The following is a 23,474-nucleotide window of genomic DNA, read 5'->3' on the forward strand; positions in this document are numbered from 1 at the left end:
CGAAGCACCTTCTGGCCGGTGCGCGGTTTGCAGTAAGCGCAGACGCGCGTTCGGCTCGGCCCACGCTACAGCCCCATGCCGCGCAAAAGTGGGTGCTGAGCCCCGCGTGGCCGGCCCTCCCCACGCGGGCCACCGGCAGCTGTGTGTTTGTGGCCGCTGGGTCCAATCTGGGCTTCTCTGCCCGGGAGATCGTTGCCCAGTTACTCAAGTTATCCGGAAATTCCAGAACGATGGGGGAAAGTGGGTAGAATTTTAGGCCACCGAGAACTTGTGCAAAGTGGGCTGGGCCGGCTCGGTCGCCTACGCAACAGAAGGATCATTTCTTTTAAAACGGGATGGCGCGTTAGAGAGGGCCGCTGCCAAGCTGGAGCTGGAAACTTCTGCCTCCATCCACTTTCCGCTCCCATCTCCAGAACCCAGAGCTGAGGCGGCCAAAGTACCCCTGGAGCCGGATTTGAGTTCCCCGGGTCGCATCGGTAGGAGGGCGCGCTAGTCTACAGGCCCCCAGCTCAGCACAAATTCTGTCTAAAATTCTACCATCAAATTAATTATATGCCTTTGTGGGCCCGGTGTAGGGGCATCCAGTGGCCTTGGCGCCGTGCCCACGAGGCAAAGTGAGTCCTGGAGAGAATAGATCCCGAGTCTCCTCCATTCTTGCCCAGGCACAGCGCTGGGGAAGGAGCCACTGTCTGCGGGCTTGGGAGAGCAAGGAGCCGGAGGTCCGAGTCTTGCTCCCACGCCCAAACCAGACAGTCTCGCCCTCCCCGGGCGTGTGTGTGTGCGTGTATGTGTGCGCGCGCGCGGACGAACGGGGCATGTGCGCCCCCAATTCTGCCACCTGCTAAGCGCCGGCGTCTGGATTTGGCAGCGGGGTCAAGTGAGTGCCGCACGGTACCGAGGTTCCGGGTCCCCGAGGCTGCAACCCTTGATGGCTGCAACCCTTGATGGCGCACGCAGGCTGGGTCTTTGGAGTCCCGGATTCAGCACGCGACTCCGTGCGGCAGCCTGGGACAGCGCGCTTTCCTACCCGGCCTGCAGGTCCCAGAGATTCGGAAAAGTTTGCAGGGGCCGCCCAGCGCCTCGGGCCTGGGATTTCCAAAGCCGTGCCCGCCCTCCTCCCCAGCGCGTCACCATGGAGACTGCTGGAAGTTGGTGGTAGAAAACAGACCTGGCGCAAAGCAAAATATTATGAGTGCAGTTGGGGTGACTTCAGGGGGGCCTGGGGACCGGAGGGCAGGAGCGGGAGCCAGAGGCAGAGGCTGACAACAAAGGGCCCAGTGCGAGGAAGAGAGAGGAGTTTGCACGGGCCCTCCCCGCCGCTGTGTAAGTGCTGGACCATCCTGCTTCCCAGAGGCACCGAGGTCTAATTTCTCTCCAGCAACTATACCTTTTCTCAGCCCGCCTTGGAGCCCTTGCTCCCTCCCTTCCTCTCCGGATTCTCTTCCAGCCTCCCCCCTCACCCGTCCCGAGGTTAGGCGCCAGCTGGGCAGTGTGCCCGCCTCCCTAAGAGCCACAGGCTCACCAACGTGAAAGGTTCTGGCTTTTCTTCCCCACGACCCGTGGGTCGCCCAGGGTGAGTTTCTCACCCCCTATCTCAAACCCGATCTGAAAGGGTGATAGGTTAGAATAAGGCGGGAACAGAACGAGAAGAGAAGGGAGTGTCTGGCCAGAAATCTTGGGAGTGGGAATGAGTAAAGAGGAGATTCTGATTTTCCCCCTCTTTTTACAGTAAGAAAGGCGCTGGGTCGTGATTCCAACTCAGCCACTTGTAATGTGACTTTAGGTTAATCTTCTAGCCTTTCCAAGATTATTTTTAATTGCCTGTAAAATGAAGGGTTAGACAGCTCACAGGCTGGGATTCTCTGACAAGGTAGACATTTCCCTCTATTCCTTTGACTTCACTGTAGAATCCAGGAAGCAATATATGGGCTGGTTACCACTATCTGAACGATGACTCACTGCACAATTAGTTAATTTCTCCTCGAACTAATAATACACTATTTTTTGTAAGTCATTTAGGATTTTAAGAGTCAAGAACCATGAACAACTCTTTTAAAAGGCCCAGATGTCCTTTCTCATTGCCCACCTGCAGTGCATTTCTTAATTGTTTGGCCAACTCCCTCCATCCCCAAAGGATTTACTAAAAGACACTTGACTTTATGGGGCTGTATCCAATGCCAATTTAGGGAACACTGAAATGCTTCTAGATGATGAAGCCAGCATCACAGACCCTCACATATGTTAGACAGGAATGCACATTGGTCAATGTGCTAAAATGCAGCCATCAAAGGAAAATCACTCTACCCTCCCTCCACTGCTCAAGCTTTTGGTAAGATGTTTCTTCTCACGCCTAGGCACCCCTCCTGATGACAATCTGGGCAAAGGAGCCCTTCTTCTTTCCCTGAGATTCCATTGCCTCATTTGCAAAAGAATGGATTGGATGTAAAAATTGATATGGTCTATTGGGTTGGTGCAAAAGTAATTGCGGGTTTTGCCTTTGTGGCAAAATGTTGTGCCACAGTGGTAAAACCCGCAATTACTTTTGCATCAACCTAATGAAATTCTACCTCTCAATTATATGCCTGTGTCTGTGTTTGTCTTCTCACATCTATGTGAAATCTTCTGGGTACGTTGTTTATAAAGTAGTTTTACTGACATTGAGCCTCCCAGGCACTCCATGAGCGTGGCATTACTGTGAAGCATAGGGTTTTTCTTTCATTTCCAACATTTTAAGACTGATTTTTAAGCCAAGTTGGTCTGTTTGCCTCAGCGTCTTTTCCAAAAAGGCTGAGAAGATATAAAATGGTGACATCACAAGCTGGGATGCCAGGCACTCAGGTCTGTACTCCACAGGTCCCTGAGAGCCCACCCTATATGTTCTGCAGGTCACTTGGGAAACTCTTCAGCTGCTCCTCTGATGACCGTAAGGCTCTGCAGGATGGAGACGGTGGGAGAAACCCCCAATGTTGTTTTTACCTCTTCCACTCTATTTTAGATATTTGCAATTTTATTAAGGTTTAGGGGAGAGAGAATGAACTTGAAGAGTTTATTTGGAGGTATCAGGTAAAAGTGAAATTTTAAAAAAAGAAGAAAACAAAGAGGTTACTTTGGGTTTTATTCAATCTCACTTCCTGACTACCTGCTAGGTGGCAGACCCTGAAGATGAACAAGGTCACAGTCCCTACTGTCAAGGACATCAGAATGCATTTAATAAGAGAAGGTATGGACACACTGAGAGTGGTGGGCACTACAAGCAACATAAAAGTTGAGTCATTTTGGAGCCTAGAGGAAAGAATGCTGTCTCTTGCTGAGTACCTACCATGTATCAGCTCTGTAATGGCACTTTTTCACACATTAGCCAATGAAGCCCTATCACAACTCTGCATAGTCTCTTTTTAGGATGAAGGAGGGTCTGAAACCTGCCTGAGGTCACAAACGGTACATGGCAGAGCTAGATTGGAGAGCAGACTAGGGAACACTCATGCCTTCTCCCCACCCAGGCCATATCACCTAGACACTGCTGTCGTGATAGATCAGGGTTTAGTTATGATACTGGCTTTAGGTGGATTTGAATCCCACTTGGTGAGAAGGGAAACAGGTGGATGAGAGTGGAGAATCAGGATGTTGTCTTCCCTGGACTCTGAAGGAATCCTGTGACTCTCTGCCTTTAAGGAGGATTTTAAATGGTGGCAGCAATGGGAGGCAGTGTATCACAGCAGTTGAGTAGAGATTTGGGTCACAGACAAATCTTGGCTTTCTTCATTCATGTGTTCATTCATTCATCCAAGAAGACTATGTGTCTCCTATGTGCCCAGCATTCTGCTAGATACTGGGCTTAACAAAAATGTCATCTTTGCTTCTCTAGGGCATAAGTTCCAGACCCACAAATAAGTAAACACAAAAATAGATAATTTCAGTAAGTGGTTAACAATATGAAGGGGGGAAAAACCTATCTGGAGTAATAAAGACAGAGCATGGTGATGGGGTTGCTGCCTTCATAGGGTGGCTCTGCCACATAAAGCTGCGAGCATTTGGTCTGGAAGCTTAATGTTGCTGAGCTTCAATTTTCTTATGGGATTGATAAAACCAGCTGATAGAGCTGTAGTGAACATGAAATATGAAAGTGGTAATAGTTAACGTACGTTTGATACTTACTATGTCTTCACTTTGCTAAGCATTTTAAGTACATTATCTGTGTAATGCTCACAATCCCATTAAGAAGAAACTGTTATTATTAAGAAGAAACTGTTATTATTTACAGTTTAAATAGAAAAACCAACAAGTTAAAGGAAAAATTGAAACTAGAAGCTGACATGTTCAATAAGTTTCTGAGCCCCAGGAAGCTGGGCTGGCAAGCTATACCTCGATTGCTTGGGAAGCTCAATCATTCTTATTTGTGTGTTCCTAACTTTCCTGAGGCAGAATGCAAGTAGGAGACCTAGCTTTCCATTTGTATTTTAAAAAGCAAATGTTTTAAAAACACTGTGACAGAGAAAGGATATCCAATGGCCAGGCGCTGTGGCTTATGCCTATCATCCCTGCACTTTGGGAGGTGAGGCAGGAAGATCACTTGAGGGCAAGAGTTGGAGACCAGGCTGGGCAACACAGTGACACTCTATCTCTACAAGAAATTTCAAAAATTAGACGGGCACGGTGGTGCATGCCTATAGTCCCAGCTACTCAGGAGGCTGAGATGGGAGGATCACTTAAGCCCAGGAGTTTAAGGCTGTAGTGAGCTCTGATTACACCACTGCACTTCAGCCTGGGTGAAAATGAGACTTCTGTCTCAAAGAAAAAAACAAAAAAGAAAGGAAGGAAGGAAAAGAACCAAAAAAAAAGAAAGAAAGAAAAAGAAAAAAAAGAAAGCATATCCAAGAGATGGGTAAGTGGCAGAACCAGGATTCGAGTGGAGGGCCCACAGCCCAGCCTGGCTGGCTCTTAGATCCACACTCTTAGTCATGAAGCTATATTGACTATCTCTTCCTTTTTTTTTTTTTTTTTATTAGGGAGAGGGTGGCAGTGGGAGGACTGCCCAATAACACACATAGCATTTTAGCAAAAGACTTGCTATTTTCTCCCTATATAAAAATGTTAAAATAGTCTCTTTTTTTTTTTTGACAGAGTCTTGCACTGTCACCCAGGCTGGAGTGCAATGGCTCAATCTCGGCTCACTGCAACCTCTGCCTCCCAGGTTCAAGCAATTCTCCTGCCTCAGCCTCCTGAGTAGCTGAGATTACAGGTGCCCGCCACCGCACTGGCTGATTTTTTGTATTTTTAGTAGACACGGGGTTTCACTATGTTGGCCAGGCTGGTCTCGAACTTCTGACCTTGTGATCCACCTGCCTCAGCTTCCCAAAGTGCTGGGATTACAGGCGTGAGCCACCATGTCCAGCTAAAATAATCTTTTGAACTGTAAAGGCAAAATTTATAATTGTTGTTGACAAAAATAGGGACATAAGTAAATCATTCATACCTTTACTACACATGTGAAATGTGCTTTCATCTTTTTTGGGATTCACTCAGACTTGGCTAATATTTGCTTTGTCTCTGAGAAAGTCAAGGCTTCATTCATGCAACAGGAAGAATAATGGAATGTGGCAAAAACAATTAAGTAACATGGTAATATATGGAGCCTTTAGGTAACTTAATATATTGCATCTAGAAGTCATTCACAGATATGTGTTAAAATATGGCTTCAGCGGTATATAGTGTGACTTAGTGAAAAAAGCATGAGCTTTGCCATCAGACAAGGTTCAAATCCTGTATCAGTTATATTCTTGCTGTGTGATCCAGAGCAAATTATCTTACTTCTCTAAGCTTCAGTTTCCTTCTTTGTGAAAATGTCTACTCACTACCTTCTAGGATGGTTATGAAAATTCAGTAAGATTGTACATGTTGAGTATTTGATTTAATGCCTGACTCCTAAAAGTTGCTCAGTAAATGGCAGATATTATTATTATTATTAACAATAATTATCTGGTCTTCCTATACTTTATTCTAGGTGCCTAGTTGGGAAAGGGGATAAGAATACCAAAAAGAAAAAAAAAGAAAAAAGAAAAAAAAATGTAGACTGTTTTAGAATACCTAGATGTGCTTGTACCGTGTAGATACAAACCCAGTTTTAATGTTGAGATAAGTCTTTTTTTTCTGAAGGGTTTAGACCAAAAGACTAATTCTATTTTTATTTTTCCACCTTCCCCACGAAGAAGGCATTTTATGTGCCCCTGTTTGCCATTATTTCATCCTTGTGTTTTCCAGTCTGTTAAAGGAAGTGGAAAATGAGTCTTTGTCGAGGCAACACCTGTGGGCTTGAATTTAAATCCTGGAAGAGAGATCTATGGCGTACTCAGAGGTGACATATGTTGCACAACCCTGATAGAGGCCCCTCCACAACTCCTGATGCCCTTCCAGTTCTGGAATGTGATGGCCCACCTTTTTCATACCTCTTCCTCTTGCCTTCCCCCGACCACGGCCCCCTCAACCACCCAACCCTCTTATGTTTGTAGGCATCACTGTTTTAAGGATTGAACCATTTTCACACTTGGTTTTCAGAAAGTGTAAAACTCAGTTTCAAGTGAGCCATACTCTGGAACTCGTTTTAGCAGGATGCAGAGAGAGTTTGGTTCTTTTGCCTTTCTTGCATTTATATATATATTTTTAATGTGAGGATAAAACGTCCATTTGTTCTGTTTTTGTCTTTATAATTTGATGTTTACTAACATTGCAGTTTTTGAGTTTTTGAAATGTTTAGGAGAGGGAAAGAGATCATAAAAAGCAGAAAAGAATGAAATGCAGCCATATTATTTTCAGTTGAATTGAGTCCAAATTGAGGCAACTAGGGCTGGATTGACCTGTGCCGGGAGGTTACGGGGTTTATGTGTGTCATATCCCACCTTCAAGGCAGGAATACTTCAAAAGATGTGTACAGTTTCCACTTTTCTGGTTGGTTATTCTTCCATAAAATATAAAAACATCGTTCTGCCTCCGAGCAATCAATAATTATCAGTAGAAAGGTGAACATGGACACGTTTGATTTGTGTTTTTGTAGTTGCTTTGTTTTAATTTAAAAGAACAATGAGAAAGCCTTGGAAAAGGCTGCCACCCAGTGAAGGTTAGCTAGCACTTTGTGTCCTGTGTGTTTTCCAGCTACCCAGTAATTGTGCTAAAGACCAGTGGTTAGACACAACCTAAGTGAGACTGCTGAATGTAGCAGATATTTATTTAATCCGAATGGAAATTTACCACTTCATAAGCACTGGTGTCCTGAATCCATCATGTTGGAGAAAATACAGTATCAGTCAATGCAAGCAAACTAGTCTTTGAACTAGATTTTGAATGGACATTTGGATAATCTAATGAGTGATTAGTGATTGACAATTACACCTCCAAGCCAGCATCTAATTTTTGAGACACAAATGCATTTTGTGAATAAAGTGATGTCAGTGCCTTTGTTTTGAATCTTGGCCATCAAATCATCGCAAGTTACGTTACACTTCTGAAGAAGGAGGTGTTTCTTGGAATGTTGTGATTATAGAATTTATAATTTTTAAAAGTGAGCATGAGAGACTTTTTTGCGTTCTGTGTTATCTTTTTCTGAATGTGATTAGTCCAAATTTGGGGTGTCCATACATAGAACTTATTTATAATTTGTATACTGAATCTAAATGCTCATGAATAAGTCAAGTTTCTATTGAAGTTATTAGGATTTTATAAAGTTCCAGAATTGGGTCCATGGCGTAAACTCAAACCCATGGTGGAACTGATGGATTATTTTAAACATTTTGCCAAGTTTTCTTCCTGGTGTTCACTTCCACTGCTGATGATAATAAGCCTAGGGTGAGGGAAGAAGTGGGGTGTCTTTATAAAGTTATTTGCCTCCCCAAAAAGCAAATCAACAAATTTTGTTTCATCCTTAAATGGCTACTAACCGGGCTAAAATTTCTTTTACTTTTCTTTCTTTCACTCAGTGACTCCTTTTTCAAAAGCAAAATAATTTCTCCACCAAGCATTATTGGACATCACAGAAAGTAAGTCTGGCTTAGAAAGTTCTGGGAGTTTACAAGGAAGAAAGATTCCAGAGGGCTTGAGGCCCTCAGTTAAAACATTAAAACTTTTAAGCATTGGAGAGAAGATTTCTAAAGCATCGAGCCGTTGTTGTGAGAAAGACTTTGGTCTCCGTGAACTTTTAGTTTCAACTCAGTGGGCAGAGTTTTTGAGGTTTCTGTGGTTTGGGTAGGGGACCTTTTCAGAAATGCCAGGCTTTTAGAAAAAACAGAGCTTTTCTTCTAATCAAGGCTGCGTTTTAAAGTTTGAAAACTTTGGTGTGATGACAAGAATAAATTATTTCTCTGCTACGTGGGGTTTCCTCTGGGTGCCCAGGCTGCAGGGCATTCTCGCCTCGGCTACCTCACAAGGCACAGCTGAGGAGGCGCTGGGAGTGGGAGTGCCGTCTGTCCAGACCTCGCCCCACATGTACTGGGCAGCGTCGCACCGAGGCGGGCTGAGCCTTGAGCACCGCTTGGAAAGCCTGCCGAGCTGAGCAGTCCACGGGGGACCTACACAAGGATGTCCCACGGATCCCGTGTTCTGTTAAAAGTTTTTCTTGGCATTGAGAGGGATTTTTTAAAAAGAAATGAGATTGTATATCGATAGCTGATGATAAACTGAGCATTTTGAGAAGGAAGGGACAAAGAGGGAGGGGAACCCGAAGGGAGGATGGGAGGCAAGGAAGAGGCTCCATCAGAATCATTTCTGTAATTGACAGCAGGCTGACTTGGTGAGTTTTTTCAAAATTATTAGTTTCTTTTTTATACAAGTGAGTCCCTTTTGGAAATTGAGTAGCAGATTAATCAAACTTGTAATTTTTTCCAGGCACTGTGTGAATACTTATGCATGTTACTTTATTTAACTCGTATATTGATTCTATAGTATTATTATCAACAGTTTACAGATGGGAAAACTGAGATTCAGACAGCCAAGGTAACAATATGTCCAGGCCAAACCCCTAGTGTCAAACCAGGATTTGAATACGGATTACTGTGATTCAAAAGCCAGGCTGCTTCCTTACTTCCTCAACTCCAGAGCTAACAACAACTCCAGAGCTAGAAGGAAGACCTGAGAGCTGTACATTCTCATTCACCTCCTCTACTGCATAAAGTTCAGGAGGTTCAGTCATCCCTCATCCTGGTGGGAGACAGCTGCCATTCTTTGGAGCGCACCGTTGTGGGTGTCAATGGGCGACTGGGAGCCACTGGCATTGAGATGTGACTCTAGCAGCAGGCTGCTGAGGACGCCCACGGGCACTCCTCCCCGAGTGGGTGCCTCCATGCAATGTGTGCCTTTCATCTCAAATCATTCTCAGAGCTTCTAAGTTCAACCTGGTACCACCACTAGGCTGGTATCTTCCCACCTGCCAGTTACTTTGGGAAATTTGACATCTTACACACATCATCAGGGGCTCCATATCTATTTACTTACAGACACGATTTCACTTAGAATAGGTTCAACATAAAAACCTTGCTGTTAAAAGAACGGCACCTTCCATTGTATAGCATGTTACAGTCTATAATCATGGATAGAATCATTAACAGTGCGGGCTCTGGAATCCAACAGGCTTCCTGAGAATTGGTTTTGCCATGGGCTGGATATATGAACTCAGCAACTTAGGTAACCTCTCTGAGCCTCAGTTTGCTTTTCAGTAAAATGGCACTATTCAAATACCCACCTCATGGAGTATTGTGAGGATTAAATAAAGTAATATGTAAAGGGACCAGCACAGGTCTTGGCACATCGTAAAAGCTCAATAAACAAAAGCTGCTTTAAGCACCACTTGCAAGGAGAACCTTGTGGTCCTCTAGTGGCTTCCAAGACCTTTTTCCCCAACCCCCACACACAAAGACCACATAGGATGATATGGTTTGGCTCTGTGTGCCCACCCAAATCTCATCTTGTAGCTCCCATAATTCTCAGGTGTTGTGGGAGGGACCTGGTGGGAGATGATTGAATCATGGGAGCAGGTCTTTCCCATGCTGTTGTGATAGTCAATGGGTCTCATGAAATCTGATGGTTTTAAAAACAGGAGTTTCTCTGCACAAGCTCTCTCTTTGCCTGCTGCCATCTATGTAAGATGTGATTTGCTCCTCCTTGCCTTCCACCATTATTGTGAGGCCTCCCAGCCGCATGGAACTGTGATGTGAGTCCAGTCAAACCTCTTTCTTTTGTAAATTGCCCAGTCTCGGGTATGTCTTTATCAGCAGCATGAAAATGTACTAATACATAGGAAAAGAAAACAAAATTTTATAGAATTTGTTCTTCCACTGTGTTCAGTCTTTTGAGGCAGTATCTCATAAACCTGTGACTTGGAATGATCATTCATTCCCATTGAACACCTGGTAAAACCAGTAAGATTCAGTCACATGCATTGGTCTGTATGGCAACTGAGTATCCAAACTGAGGTTTGTTGCTCCAAAGCTGATCCTGTTTTGTTTAAATCAGGCCACCTACATCTCAATTAAAAACTTAAAAGGAAGTATATTTTTCATTCTGATTTTATACGGTTATTTGAAGCTTCTTCCTTTGTTTTTCAAGAGTTTCGCCTGTGTCATTGTTTTCTGTGTTTAGCACAGTGCATAGCATCTGCTAGAGTGGCTTGCACATAGTTAGTGCTTAATACATATTTATTTAATATATATATCAAACTGTTTTTAATATTACAAAGGATTCTGCATCTCTTTCCTTACTTTCTAGGAAGCCTGGCCCCAAGGGCTCCTGCAAACTTGTTTGTGCCTGATAAATTACAGATTAACTAACACTCTTTGGATCCCCTACTATGTGCTAGGCATGGTGTTAGTGCTTCATTCATTCATTTCTTTCCCTCCCTCCTTTCTGTCCTTTCCTCCACTTCTATTGATCTGCTATTCTGGGCCAAGCGCTGTCCTAAATACAGCGAATAGTGAGTGAATAAAATACAATCAGCACTTAAGGAGCTTATATTATTTATTCTAATCCTCATAATAACCTCATGGGGTAGTTTTTTTAGTTAATAGGAAGGAAATTGAGGCCCACAAGCTTAAGTAATTTGCCTAGGGTTGCAGAGCTTACTTAGTCAATTGTTTAAGGGGAGGATTAGAATTAGTGTCTTTCTGGCTTCCAAGGCCAAGTTCTTTTAATTGTATTGGGAGACCCAAGAATCAAACAGGAAAGGTGATTTCAGGTACAGATTAAGGTGGGATGCCTTAGAGGTGGGCATGATACATTAGCTAAGACATCTAATGCTTATCATGTAGGCACCTGATGTGCCTTATTCACTCAATTCTTATATAAACTCTGCGAGCTGTTACTGATATTACTCCACTTTGCAGATGAAGAACCCAAGGCTCAAGGAGGTTGAATCACTTGCCTTAAGGTCACAGAGCAAAGAAGTCAGAATTGAATCTAGCAGTTTGGCTCATCAGTCCATGTTCTTAACTGTTACACTGACATTAAAAACAACAATAACAAGGCCAGGTGTGCTGGCTGAAGCCTATAATCCCAGTGCTTTGGAAGGCTGAGGCAGGAGGATCACCTGAACCCTGGAATTTGAGGCTGCAGTGAGCTATGATGGTGCCACTGCATTCCAGCTGAGGCAACAGAGCAAGATCCCATCTCTAAAAATGGTGGTCGGGTCTGGGTTGCAAAAAAATAATAAAGAAAAAGAGGAAAAAAGGTGCCTCTGTCAAACACAAACTCTTGGGATTATGGTTGTTCCGTTTGGCTAGAACTTGCTGTGGTCCAGAATAAGCATAGTATTCTATGTGCTTTCTGTGCATTTGTTCACTTAAATCTCACACTATTAAGATGAGGTAGGCAGATTATTATTATCCATATTACGCATAAGGAGACACCAAGGTTTGGAGAAGTTAATTTGCCTTGATTCATTGAACTAGTAAGTATTAAGCCTGAAACTCAGACAATTCATTGGTAATTAGTCAATAATCCCACCTGGTAACTTTTCCTTCTTCTAAGTGACTCTCAGGAAATGATCAAAACAAAGAAAAAATGATACGCACCAAGTCGTTTATTGAAACATTATGGAAAATAGAAACACTTGCTCAATGGAACATTGGTCATCTTTCAAACAATGATGAATATGAAGACTGTAGTGCCCTAGGAAAAATCTGCATAATAGTAGAACATTAAGAGAAAAATGAATAGAAATGCTATGTTTGCTGGAGTTACAGTTCTCTTACGTGCACTTATAGATACGAGACTTGCGACCAATACACACAAAAAAAGAAAAGAAAGGTAGTTACCAGGTTAGAGTGGTGGGATTGTGGGAAAATATGTTTCTCTTTTCAACATTTTAAAATATAATTTCTGCAATAAACTTACGGGAAAGATAAAGGCATTTTGCCTAGGAGAAGGATGTTTTGGTGGCTTACCTCAAAAGTTCAGGCTGGGTTAAAATCTATTCGGCTTCTGTAGCCAGGAGTGCCTGGCTCCTGAGGTTTTGGGGGAATCCACATCCCCAAACAGAGCAGGAGAGGTAAAAATAAAATAAAAACCCAAAACTAGAAAAGGCAATGATGTCAAGGCTGAAATAACATCAGATGCCATGCAGAGCAAGTAGCCTTGGTCTCAATGATTCCTTTCCTAATTTTATCTTTTAATAATATTGTTATAGTAGAAATGGAAACAAAGAAAAAGTCTGCTAACATTAAGTAGTAGTAGGTGCACCTTTCCCCAGAAGTTGAGGGAAAATGAAATTTTTACAAACTGGTTATGCAATAACGTACATTAATGCTAGTGTTCCCAGGGATATTTTCAGAGCTGAGATCTGCTTTTACACTGAAATTATCTTCGACAGGAGATGGCACTGAACACCTTAGGTTGAATTTTCTCTAGTGTCTGAAGACTCTTCGTAAGTTCATGATCTCTGAACAAACGGCATTGGTGTATCATTGGGAGTTCCCTCGTTCTTTTTTTTTTCTTGTACATTGCAGATAATGACCCCTTAGTTAATTTCCTTGCCCGCTTTAGAGTTTTACATACTGAGTTTCCCTAAAAAGGGAAAGGGCAGCCACATTATTGAGCGCCTATTGTACGTCTGGTGTTATGTTAGACACAGCTTAGAATTCACAGTGAGGCTTTAATGTGCATATAATAATTACCAGTATCATAGCACAGGTGAGTGGTTAGGATCAAGTCAGATTCAAATCCCTGCTCAGCAGCTTAACGACTGTGTGATCTTGGGCAAGTCATCACTGTGATGATGATGACGATGACGATGATGATGATGAAGGTTATGGTGCTTGTGTTGGGAGGCCATATTCCAGGAGAATGATATTAGCATCATCTCAGGCTCACCTGTGTCCTGTAGTGATTGAGACTCCAGCTGATGAGGAAGAGACACAGAGCCAGTGATCACATGGATTGTCTGGGGAGTGAACACAGTTAACTGGAAAGAGTTCTTATATTTTCTCCACAGCATTCTTTTCTTTCAACAAATTACTTCATCCATCCAGTTCAGGTCTCTAAGACATAATGAGCTTCTAGTGGCCTCCTACAGAGGGGGACAAGTAAGTCTTGGTTCTCTTGGTTCGATCCTGGTTTATGCATGTGATCCTGGCAAAATTATTAATGATAGTGCTTTTCAATCTCAAAAGTGTTCAGGTTTGGATGATAAGGGATATGGTCACCCTTACTCCGTGGCCTCCTTTTCTATTCTCTCCCCTCTAAAACATGTTTAGCAGCACCAGATGAAGTTGCCCACAGAACTGCTTTACTTCTGCCCCACTCCACTAAAAAACTTTATGAGGTTCCCAATGACCTACTGAATACAGTCCAGACTCCTTAACCCAGCACTGAGTACAGAAGCAAAGCTTACGTATGTGCATCCCCTATAGCATCTTGTAAAGTGCTTATCAAGTAGCATGATCTCAGGAAACATGTATTGATACCTGAATCAATGTGTGTAGTCATGCTCAGGCTGCTTGGCAGTTTCTTGAATGCATCTTTCTTCTGCCTGCTTCAAGAACTTCGCACATGCTGTTCCTTCTGCCAGGAAGATGCTTCTTCCCCCCCCACCTGGTTCGTGCCTTCACATTCTTTAGCTGCCAGTTTAATGCTGCTTCCTCCAAGAAGCTTCCTAACTACCCCCAGATTAGACCCAACCCCCCTTTTTTTCTCTCGTGTGGCACTCTTGGTAATTGCATTGCTGTGTGATTATTTATAGTTGTCCACACTAAACTCTAATCTTCCGAAAAGACAGAACTGTCCATTGAGGCTGTGTCCCTCCTGTGTCAGCCCCGGTGCAGGGGCTGTGTCAGCCCCGGTGCATGGTACCCCATAAATAGTTGCCAAATGAAGATAGGGATGAATGAATGTGGGCTGCCCTTTCTGAGCCAGTGCAGTCCACGTCACCTGTTTAAAGTCCTCCAATAGCTTCTTAGCACACTTGGAATAAATGTGAAGTTCCTAGGAGAGTCTGCAAGTCCCTACATACTTTGGATTCTTCCCAACTTTCTACCTCATTTCCTGCTGCTTTCCCCACCTCCCGCTTCACCATGCTGGCCTCCTGGCTTCTCCTCATACACCCAAGGCCACCCAGACCCTTGCACTCCAACATCACCTCATCAGAGAGGCCTTCTGTGTCCCCACTGCCCAAAAAGCACCCCCACCTCTCTTGATCTCCCATTCTATGGCTTTATTTTCTTCATAACACTTACTTTCTGCTGTCTTCTTGCTAATTTGTCTCTGTCTCCACTGCAGAATATAAGCTCTCTGAGAGCAGGGACCTTGTCTGCCATGTTCATCACTAGCTGCTCAGAACCTGGCAAACAGTAGGTGCTAAATCAATACTTGGTAAATGAGGGAAGGAATGAAAGGAGAGGCGGGGCAGGGCCCCTTCCTGGAACCCAGCAGCCCCTGGGGCAGGGCCTGTGGCGTTGCCATGGCAACCCACTGACCTGAGCCACCCCCTGGAGAGGCCACAGCTGCTGGCTTCCTGGGCTTCTCCAAGCTTCTGTGTGTCGCCACTGCCACCGGCAGGGAGCCAGGAGAGAGACAGAAAGGGGCTGACAGAATGATCAAAAGGAGAGCCCACCCTGGTGCGGGAGGCGACAGGACCAGGCCTCGGCGGCGCCGTTCCACTGGTAATGACCAGGGCCCAGGGAGAGGAGACTGGGGTGGGCCTGGCACCCCCAGGGGGAACCGGGGCCAGGCCCGCCCTTGGTAGCTGTGAGTGTGGCGCGTCAACTCTTTTGTAGCGTTTCTGGAGCTGCAAGTTCCTAAAATAGGCCCCAGCACAGTGCCCTGAGAGACTGTTGATACAGTGTGAAGAACAGCCTCTATTAAATCCCGGTGACACTTTCTAAGTCAGGCGGCGTTTTCTACAGGTATTGCATAAGTCAGGACCTCCGTGTTCTCATCCGGTGCCTCAGGAACAAAACTCAGCGTGTTCACTTCCCCACTGCTTGAACACCACGGCTGGCTCCCAGCTGCCTGCAGGCTTCGTGGCCTGGTGGGCCTGGCGGGCAAGGCCTTTGCAATCTGCTCCTAACGGACTCTTCCACCTGTCTCCCAGCACTGGGAGTCACAGGTCGGCGAACTCTTCACCTTTCCCAGAACCACCAGGCCTTTCACAGCTTTGTGTCTTTGTCCTGAAGGCAGCCCTCCTGCCTGAAATGCCCTGCTTCCCTCCTTGGTCTGGCAGGTGCTGAATCCTTTAAGGACCAGCTGAAATGCCACCCCCTCTGTGAAGCAGCCAGGCTTTCCTCTCCATGGAAGCTCTCCTCTCTATGCCCCACAGCATCTTATTATAATACCAAACACTCCTGGTACCTGCTTGTAGAGGCAGTGTGGGCAGTGTGGGCAGTGAGCACACCCCAGCCTTGGAGTCAGACAGACCTGACCTAGCTCAGCCACCAACTAGCTTCTCTGGGTCTGAGTTTCATTCTTGCAAATCAAAGTTAGTCAAGTCTCCGTTTCAGTTGCTGTGAGCAACAGAGATGAAGCATGTGGAGCGGAGCGACCAGCACTGGAGGTCACTCAATAAATGCCAGACATCACCATTAGGCATCTGTCCCTGTCACTCAGCTGTGAGTTCCTGGTGGATAGAGACCACGCCTTCCTCATTTTTCTATGGCTCTTAAAGCCAAACACACTAAGTGCTTTACCTTTATAATTCCAGTTAATCTTTGAAGAAATCAGGTAGGTAAGAATTCAGGACGGTTTAGGAACCGTCCCAATGTTACATACATAACTAGTAAGTGGCCAGGCTGGGATTTGAAATCCAGTCGGATTTGAGCTCCAAACCCCACTTTCTACCAAGCCCATCTCTGTCTTTTCTCTCATGTTGTACCACCTCCCCCTTGATCACTGTGCATCAGCCCCCTGAGCCTTCTTGCCATTCCTCAAACAAGTCAAGCATGATCTTTCCTGGGGTTGGGGGTAACCTTCGCCCTTGTGGTCCCCTCTTTCTGAATCTTGGGAAACCTTGCTCCCTCACTAAACTCAGTGTCTGCTCACAGGCTGTTTCTTCCCAGAGGCCTTTCTGGTGGAGAATCCCCGCTCCTCTTCTCTCATTCTCCATTATTTTCTTCCTTTACTTTTCTTCATCACAAGCATCACTACAGCTATGTGCCCAATACTGTACTAGGTTCCTGGGGACAAGGTACTGAACAAGATAGACAAGGTCATTAGAACTTACGTGTTAAGGGTGGGAAAAATAAGTGATTTTTAAAAAAGGGAATAAACAACAACAAAAACCCAGATAGTTTTAGGTCTTGAGACGCTAGTCCACCAGAGATATCCTGTGTAATGTATGTGTGTCCTGTTGAATAGCTTTTGTTCATCTCTTCTATTTGAACACTGAAGATACTTGATAATTATTTGGAAAATGAATAAATGGATGCACGGATAATCTAAGAGATTCCTGTCAATGTGTCCTATAAACTTCAAGGATTACCTGGCTCTTGATAACCATCTTAACAGGCTCTCTCTGCCAGGTCAATATGGGTTTGTGAAGCACCACTCTGAAACTTGAACTGCCTCGGACGTGCCATGTCCCCGATGTGGCTACTTCTGAGTTATTCTTTGCTGCTGTAAAGAGAATGAAGCCTTGTAGAAAACCTGATAACTATATATGGCTCTGCTCAACCTCGTTATATGTACCCAAGAAAATAACTTCACATTGGGGTTTCCAAATCTTCAGTCCAAAGTGAAAAGGCACAAAGATCTTCCTCTAAGGAATGTGGGCTGAGCTCCCTGAAAGTGAAAATCCATAGGCATGATCTGCCTCTTCCTTCCTGCCCATAATCCCAGATGAACCAGGGGAAGGGATGCTTCACAGCCCAGGAGCCTCTGCTCACAGCTGTAGGCAAATCCTCTTGGGCACTTGCACAAGTTTGGTCCTTACTAACAGGTCAGATGATTTTTATAGATCAAGAATGAGGCAATTGGGAATAGGAAGTTATCTCAGTAGGAACTGAACTCTCTTTCTCCTATGTCCCATGCTGTCCCCAGAACTCAATACCAGTATTGCAGCATTGATCACAGTCTGCCTTCCTTTAGAACTTTTGCTTCAAGCCTAACTTTCCATATCTATAATTAGAGATATGAAAACATGACATGTAATGTTGTTCTGGGTCCAATTTAGACAACATATGTGAAAATGGCTTCTATAGTACCTGGCACACAATAGGAACTTAATTAAGTTTTTAGAAAAAACATGTATTTATTGTGCAACATCTATGGAGCCAGGCTCAGGGCCAGCCACTGGGTGTGAGATGATGGACAAAAATGACAGGGTCCTGCACTCATGAGCTCAGGGAGTAGCACGTGCCTTACTTTCTACTTGGTAACTAGAGGGTAGAAACCAGTCTTGTTCATGTTTATATCACTACAGCTTCTCTCTCTCTTTTTTATTTTTTTTTGAAATGGAGTCTCACTCTGTCACCCAGGCTAGAGTGCAGTGGTGCAATCTCGGCTCACTGCAATCTCTGCCTTCCAGGTTCAAGCGATTCTCTTGTCTCAGCCTCCCGAGTAGCTGGGATTACAGGTGCATGCCACCCACACCCAGCTAATTTTTTTATTTGTAGTAGAGACGGGGTTTTGCCACATTGGCCAGGCTGGTCTTTATTGGCCTGTCTCAGCCTCCCAAAGTGCTGGGATTACAGGCGTGAGCCACTGCGCCTGGCCACTACAGCTTTTCTTTAGCACAGCTTCTTGCATCTAGAAGGCACAAAATAAATGTGTGTTGAATTTTGCTTTATTTGGAAAATCGCCTTTGATGTGTTATACTTTTCCATGCCTTATGTGGTTAAAAAAAAAGAGAGAGAGAAAATGATTAGGAAATTCTATAGATATGTGGATGTATCGACGTATAAGCTATGCGTTCTTTGACATATGTGTCACTAATGTAACAGTTATTGAGGCCAGACTACAGGAAAATTTTATAGCAGTACTAGTAGAGAGTCAAAAGACATAGAATAAAACAGGCTCCATTCTTAAGAGGTTTAAATTCTAAACTGAAGAGGCTTCTGTGTATGATAGAGGCTGACAAAGAATATGTAAACAAATTTAGCACATTATATAAGTAGAGTTTTAGCAAAAGTTCGAATACAAAGCAGACTGAGAAAAATGCTGCAGAATTGGCACATTGTTCTGGGGGCTAAATGGGACATAGGAGGAGAAAGCTCAGTTCACATTTGGAGACAGCATTGTGATTATGACCTGAGTTTGAATGCTGGTCTTCCTCTTACTAGCCAGATGACTTTGGACAAGTCACTGAATCTCTCTGAGCCTTAGTTTTCTTATCTCTAAAATGGGCCTATTAATAGCACCCACCTCTAGGACTGTAATGAGTATTAAGTATGATGATGTATGTAATGCGGTTGTGTGATACCTCACCCATAGTGAGAGCTCAATATATACTGAACTTTATTATTATAAAATCACATCACCTACAAATCAGTAAGGTGGAAGAACACAGTGTTTCATTCAAAATTCAGTATACATGTCATTCTGCCCAAGTAATTCTTGACCTCTGCAAGACCGAAATCCATTGTTAAAAATAATTTTAAAGTACATAACGTTGACTTCAGCTGATCTAAAGAGAGGCCTTCCAGTCATAGGAAGCTACCTGGCTTATGAGACATGAATTGGAGGTGCCACTCCTAAGAGCTCCACTAGGGAAGAAGACAAAGGTCAAAGTGCCCCTGCAGATTCAAGGCCCATATCTGGTTTGGGTATCTCAGAGTGTTGCATCCACATAGTCTGGAATGCAAGACCCTTGAATGCATGAGAACACCAACTGTCCAGAACAACACAGGTGATGCTTCTTTCACTGTTCAGACCATGGTCTGAACCCTCAGAGTCTATCCCAAGTGCCACGTGTTCACATGGACATTGATTAACTAGAAGACACCCAGAAGCAGGTGAACTGGATGGCAAAGAAATGGGAACATTTTTTTCCAAGAAAGAGGTGAAACAGTGCGGTTCTTTGATGGGGGTACTTCAACCAGAAATATGGGGAAATGATGGTTATCTTCTCATATCTGCAATGTGCCAGTGAGACCAGACTTATTCTGGGTTGCCCCAGGGAGCACAGTTGGCTACAGGCATATAGACTGTGGGGTCAGAGAGATCTGAGTGCGTGCGATGGGTGAGATGTCTTCTCTTTCATTTTCATGGCACCTCCCACCCTCTCCCACTTCTTGTAGCCTTGCTTTCATCTCTCTCCAGTGTGGGATTGCACAGTGTGGAGGACAGGTGCTGCCGTCAGGAAAGTTCTTTCTTTACTTGAGCTCTTGTGGGTGGGCGCTGTGCTCTCTTGGCTTACCTGGTTATTAGAACAAGCTCGTCTCGGGAATGTTGCCACAAATTCTTCAGAGAATGTCCCACCAGTCACGGGGGGGTTCTCGCCTGCGAGAACAGGCCCTTCTAAGGACTCTGATGTTGACAGGCCTGAATCCAGCGCAGGCAAATGGGTGAGAGGGCAAGTGCTTCCCTTAGTTTCTGTTTCTGACAAAGAGGGGATTGGGGTGTAGATGTGAGTGCATGTGAGAGTGGCTGGGTGTGTATACCTATCTAGGAAGACCAGGGGTTGGCCCAGAACTATAGATATTGCTTTTGGTGGTATGGTTTGGTGGAGGCAGGGGCTGCAAACTTCAGCAGATACCATCTAAATGTAGCCATGGCTGCTGCCAGAGAAAATGAGCCAGGAATTGAAAGGATGAGAAGATCTAAGCGGAGACATTCTGGAGAGTCCTGAAACGAATTCTGGAGATTTGTAAGCAGATGTGCGTTTGGATACGTGTGATGACAGACACCTACCCCCAGCTTTGAAACATTACAAGCTGTCTGTCTCCACACTGTGCATTCGATATCTGGAAGGGGCAGCATTTTAATGTTTTGAATTTCTCTGCTCCTCAGTATTTCCTGGGAAATATCAGATTTCCATATCCTCTCAACAAGCTGGCCCTTGTTCCTCCCCTTGGATATTTTCCCCCTACTTATTCACAATTTTGGAAGCAGCTTTTAAAAGAGCAGTTTGTTGGAACATGAAATACAAAACAAAACAAAAATGCGACATCGCTCCCGGCTGTTGACATTGATTTCCCCTCTCCACATAGCTTACTCGTCTACGTGGCTTCTTTTTACAGTGTGTAACCTAAGGTGTTAACTAATGATCTTTTCCTCAGCTCTTTGAATTATGAAGAGTCACATTACTTAATCCCTCTAAATCCCAGTTGCTTTCTAGGAAAAGTAGAGATTAAAATCCTTGCTTCAGAGAGTTGTTGTGAAGACTCAATGAAATAACTTATGCAGAGGGCTGGCATGTTCAAATAGGTGTTCAATAAATACCAGCTCCCAGATCATAAAGAAGGCAATGGGGAACCACACTGCCCAAAAGCCTGCAGCCATAGGTATAGCCATTTCTGCTATAACACCCCATATGCCTTCCTAAAAATCACCACATTATACAGAATCGGCCAGCAAAGACCACTGAGTTTACTGGAAAAATAAGCTTAGGGGCACAATACTGAAAAACCTTGTCAGTGACACATAATAAAAGACAGAAACCTAATAAAAATGATATCACAGTTCTGCACATGTTAAATGGTTTAGAAATACACAAATCCAATAAAAATGGCACTTCACCTTGGAAAAGACCTGAAGATTGCCTTTAGAGGTGGGTATCGGAAGGGTTGCAGCCTGTGAGTTATTATGAAGTGAGCAGGTGTGACTCATAGCACAATGTGGACCAAAGTAGCTGGTAGATGTCTGAGGTGTGAACATGAGTGTGTTCTGCACATTTCTGTGGTGCTCAGTATAATGGGGGTGGGGGCGTGGAGTTTTCTGCATTCACCTAATGTTTTTTATGAAATAAATGGAGCATAAAGAGACACAAAGTTTGCACTATGCTCAGATTGTTCCCAAATATATCACTTGCATTGGGACACATTTGTTTTCTCAAGACAAGTGTTATAGTAGAGCTGACTGTACTTAGCTGATGTTGTTAATGAATGAATGAACGAATGAATGAATGAATGGTGGGTGGTCTAGAAAACAGAATAAGCATTACATTACATTGCAACAAATACATTTGAAGCCTTTGAAATTGGATTTAAAAAAAAAAAAAAAACCCATAGTCTTGGATTTTAAAAGGGCTCCATAGCGGCTGGGCACAATGGCTCACGCCTGTAATCCCAGCACTTTGGGAGGCCAAAGCAGGTGGATCGCCTGAGGTCAGGAGTTCGAGACCAGCCTGGCCAACATGGTGAAAACCCGTCTCTACTGAAACTACAAAAATTAGCAGGGCTTGGTGGCGGATGCCTTCCCAGCTACTCAGGAGACTGAGGCAGGTGAATAGCTTGAGCCTGGGAGGCGGAGGTTGCAGTGAGCCGAGATCACGCCATTGCACTTCAGCCTAGGTGACAACAGCAAACTCCATCTCAACAACAACAACAACAACAAAAAAAAAAAGGGCTGCATAGCTACCATAGTGCTTTTGATTTCTCCTCCTGCTATGGCTTCCGGTCTGTGAGAGCTCTTTGAGGGGTCCCTGGCCAAAGGGAGGCAAGCTACAAGGTTCCCTGTCCTCTTCCAACCAGAGTCCCTAAAGTTTTACCTGTTTTTCTTTTTGTTTTCACTTGAAGAAAAGTTCTGCTGCTAATTCACAAGTTTACAAACCACCACCAGTGATTCAGTTGACGAAGTCTGGTTTTACAAACTGCTACTCAGGAACATACCTTCTTTGCTCAGAAAGATAATCCTCAGTTGGTACTACAAATACTCCAGAATTCGTAGAATCTGACCAAGAAATACTCAAGTGAGGCTTCAAAGAGCCATTTTGCATCCAAACTACTCTGCAGTCTCATCAGCAGCAGCAGTGGTGCACATGGAACTCCGTGTAAAATCCCATTCCAGTCTGGGCAGATGCCACATGAATGTTGATGAGCATTTAAATCTAATGCATTTATGATGTTCTGTCTCTTCTCAAACACCCACAGCAATTCTGTGATTTTCTTTTTCTTTTTCTTTTCTTTCTTTCTTTCTTTTTTTTCTTTTCTTTTTTTTTTTTTAGAGAGCTGGATTGAAAGATGTCTCAACGAAAGTGAAAACAAACGTTATTCCAGCCACACATCTCTGGGGAATGTTTCTAATGATGAAAGTAAGTGCTTGAAACTCATTCTTCCATGACCTCTCAGACATGGCCAGTGTCCTGATGGGAGGGTAGTGCCTCTAGATTGCTAGGCTGGGCCGAGTCACCTGGAACAAGATGCTCTCCACCTATTTATGAAATATCCCAGGACCTCTCTGTAATATGTCATAATAGGGAGTGGAATCCATTCAGGTAGACCTGGAAACTGAGGCCACAGCAAAAACTTGCTGTTTACAGACTCAACTTCTGCAGGGGACTTGCTAGCCTGCGTTCCCAAAGACCTTGTTATAGTGATGCTCCAGTCAGGTAAATGTGGTCCCTGGTTGGGAAAGGCCATTCTCAGTGTCCACTGTAAATATGGGTTCAAAGTAGTTGTGTCACAGGATTGTTGTTTTAGTCATAAATGTCCTTGATATCAGAAAGCAGAAATTTCTTCCAGTTCTCGGACTAGAGAGCTAGAGTTAACTGAAAGATGTACGCTCCTGTGTTTACACCTTGCCCTGTGTTATGTCAGACTGGGGCTTCTGGGTGCTATATTAAGAGCAGTAGGCTACTTGGGACTTGTATTTTTTCCTTAAACTCTAAAAAAGAGAGATCAGCTTATTATAAGTCCAATTTTTTGCAGAGTCAGAAATGACTTTCTTCCATGGTTGGTAAAGTGCATCTCCTTAGTTCAGTTTTCTGAAAGCATGAGCCCCGGCCCACCTGCTCCACAATCCCCTAGAACATTTGCTAGATCTACTCAATAGCCGCCTCCTGAGTCTTAGCTGAGGTTGTCATTCTGTCATCACCATGTCACTTCATTTTATAAAACTGAGCTACATTGGCC

General features: G+C 44.1%; 1 protein-coding gene and 1 long non-coding RNA gene across 2 annotated transcripts in view; one reads left to right on the top strand and one right to left on the bottom strand.

The window, feature by feature from the left end:
- Positions 1 to 23,474, bottom strand: part of LOC105507126 — a 276,554-nt gene that overhangs the window by 87,121 nt on the left and 165,959 nt on the right. The gene's annotated exons all lie outside the window — the stretch shown is intronic.
- The window catches only part of RFX4 (regulatory factor X, 4 (influences HLA class II expression)), a 163,198-nt gene continuing 154,647 nt past the window's right edge, over positions 14,924 to 23,474 (top strand). The window contains exons 1-2 of the mRNA XM_011937009.1: positions 14,924 to 15,131; positions 22,568 to 22,654. Of these exons, the coding sequence (XP_011792399.1) occupies positions 15,062 to 15,131; positions 22,568 to 22,654 (157 nt within the window). The 5' untranslated portion in view covers positions 14,924 to 15,061. The remainder of the gene's footprint in view (positions 15,132 to 22,567; positions 22,655 to 23,474) is intronic.

This window comes from Colobus angolensis, unplaced genomic scaffold, assembly GCF_000951035.1.
Source record: "Colobus angolensis palliatus isolate OR3802 unplaced genomic scaffold, Cang.pa_1.0 Scaffold10, whole genome shotgun sequence".
Lineage (NCBI taxonomy): Eukaryota > Metazoa > Chordata > Mammalia > Primates > Cercopithecidae > Colobus > Colobus angolensis.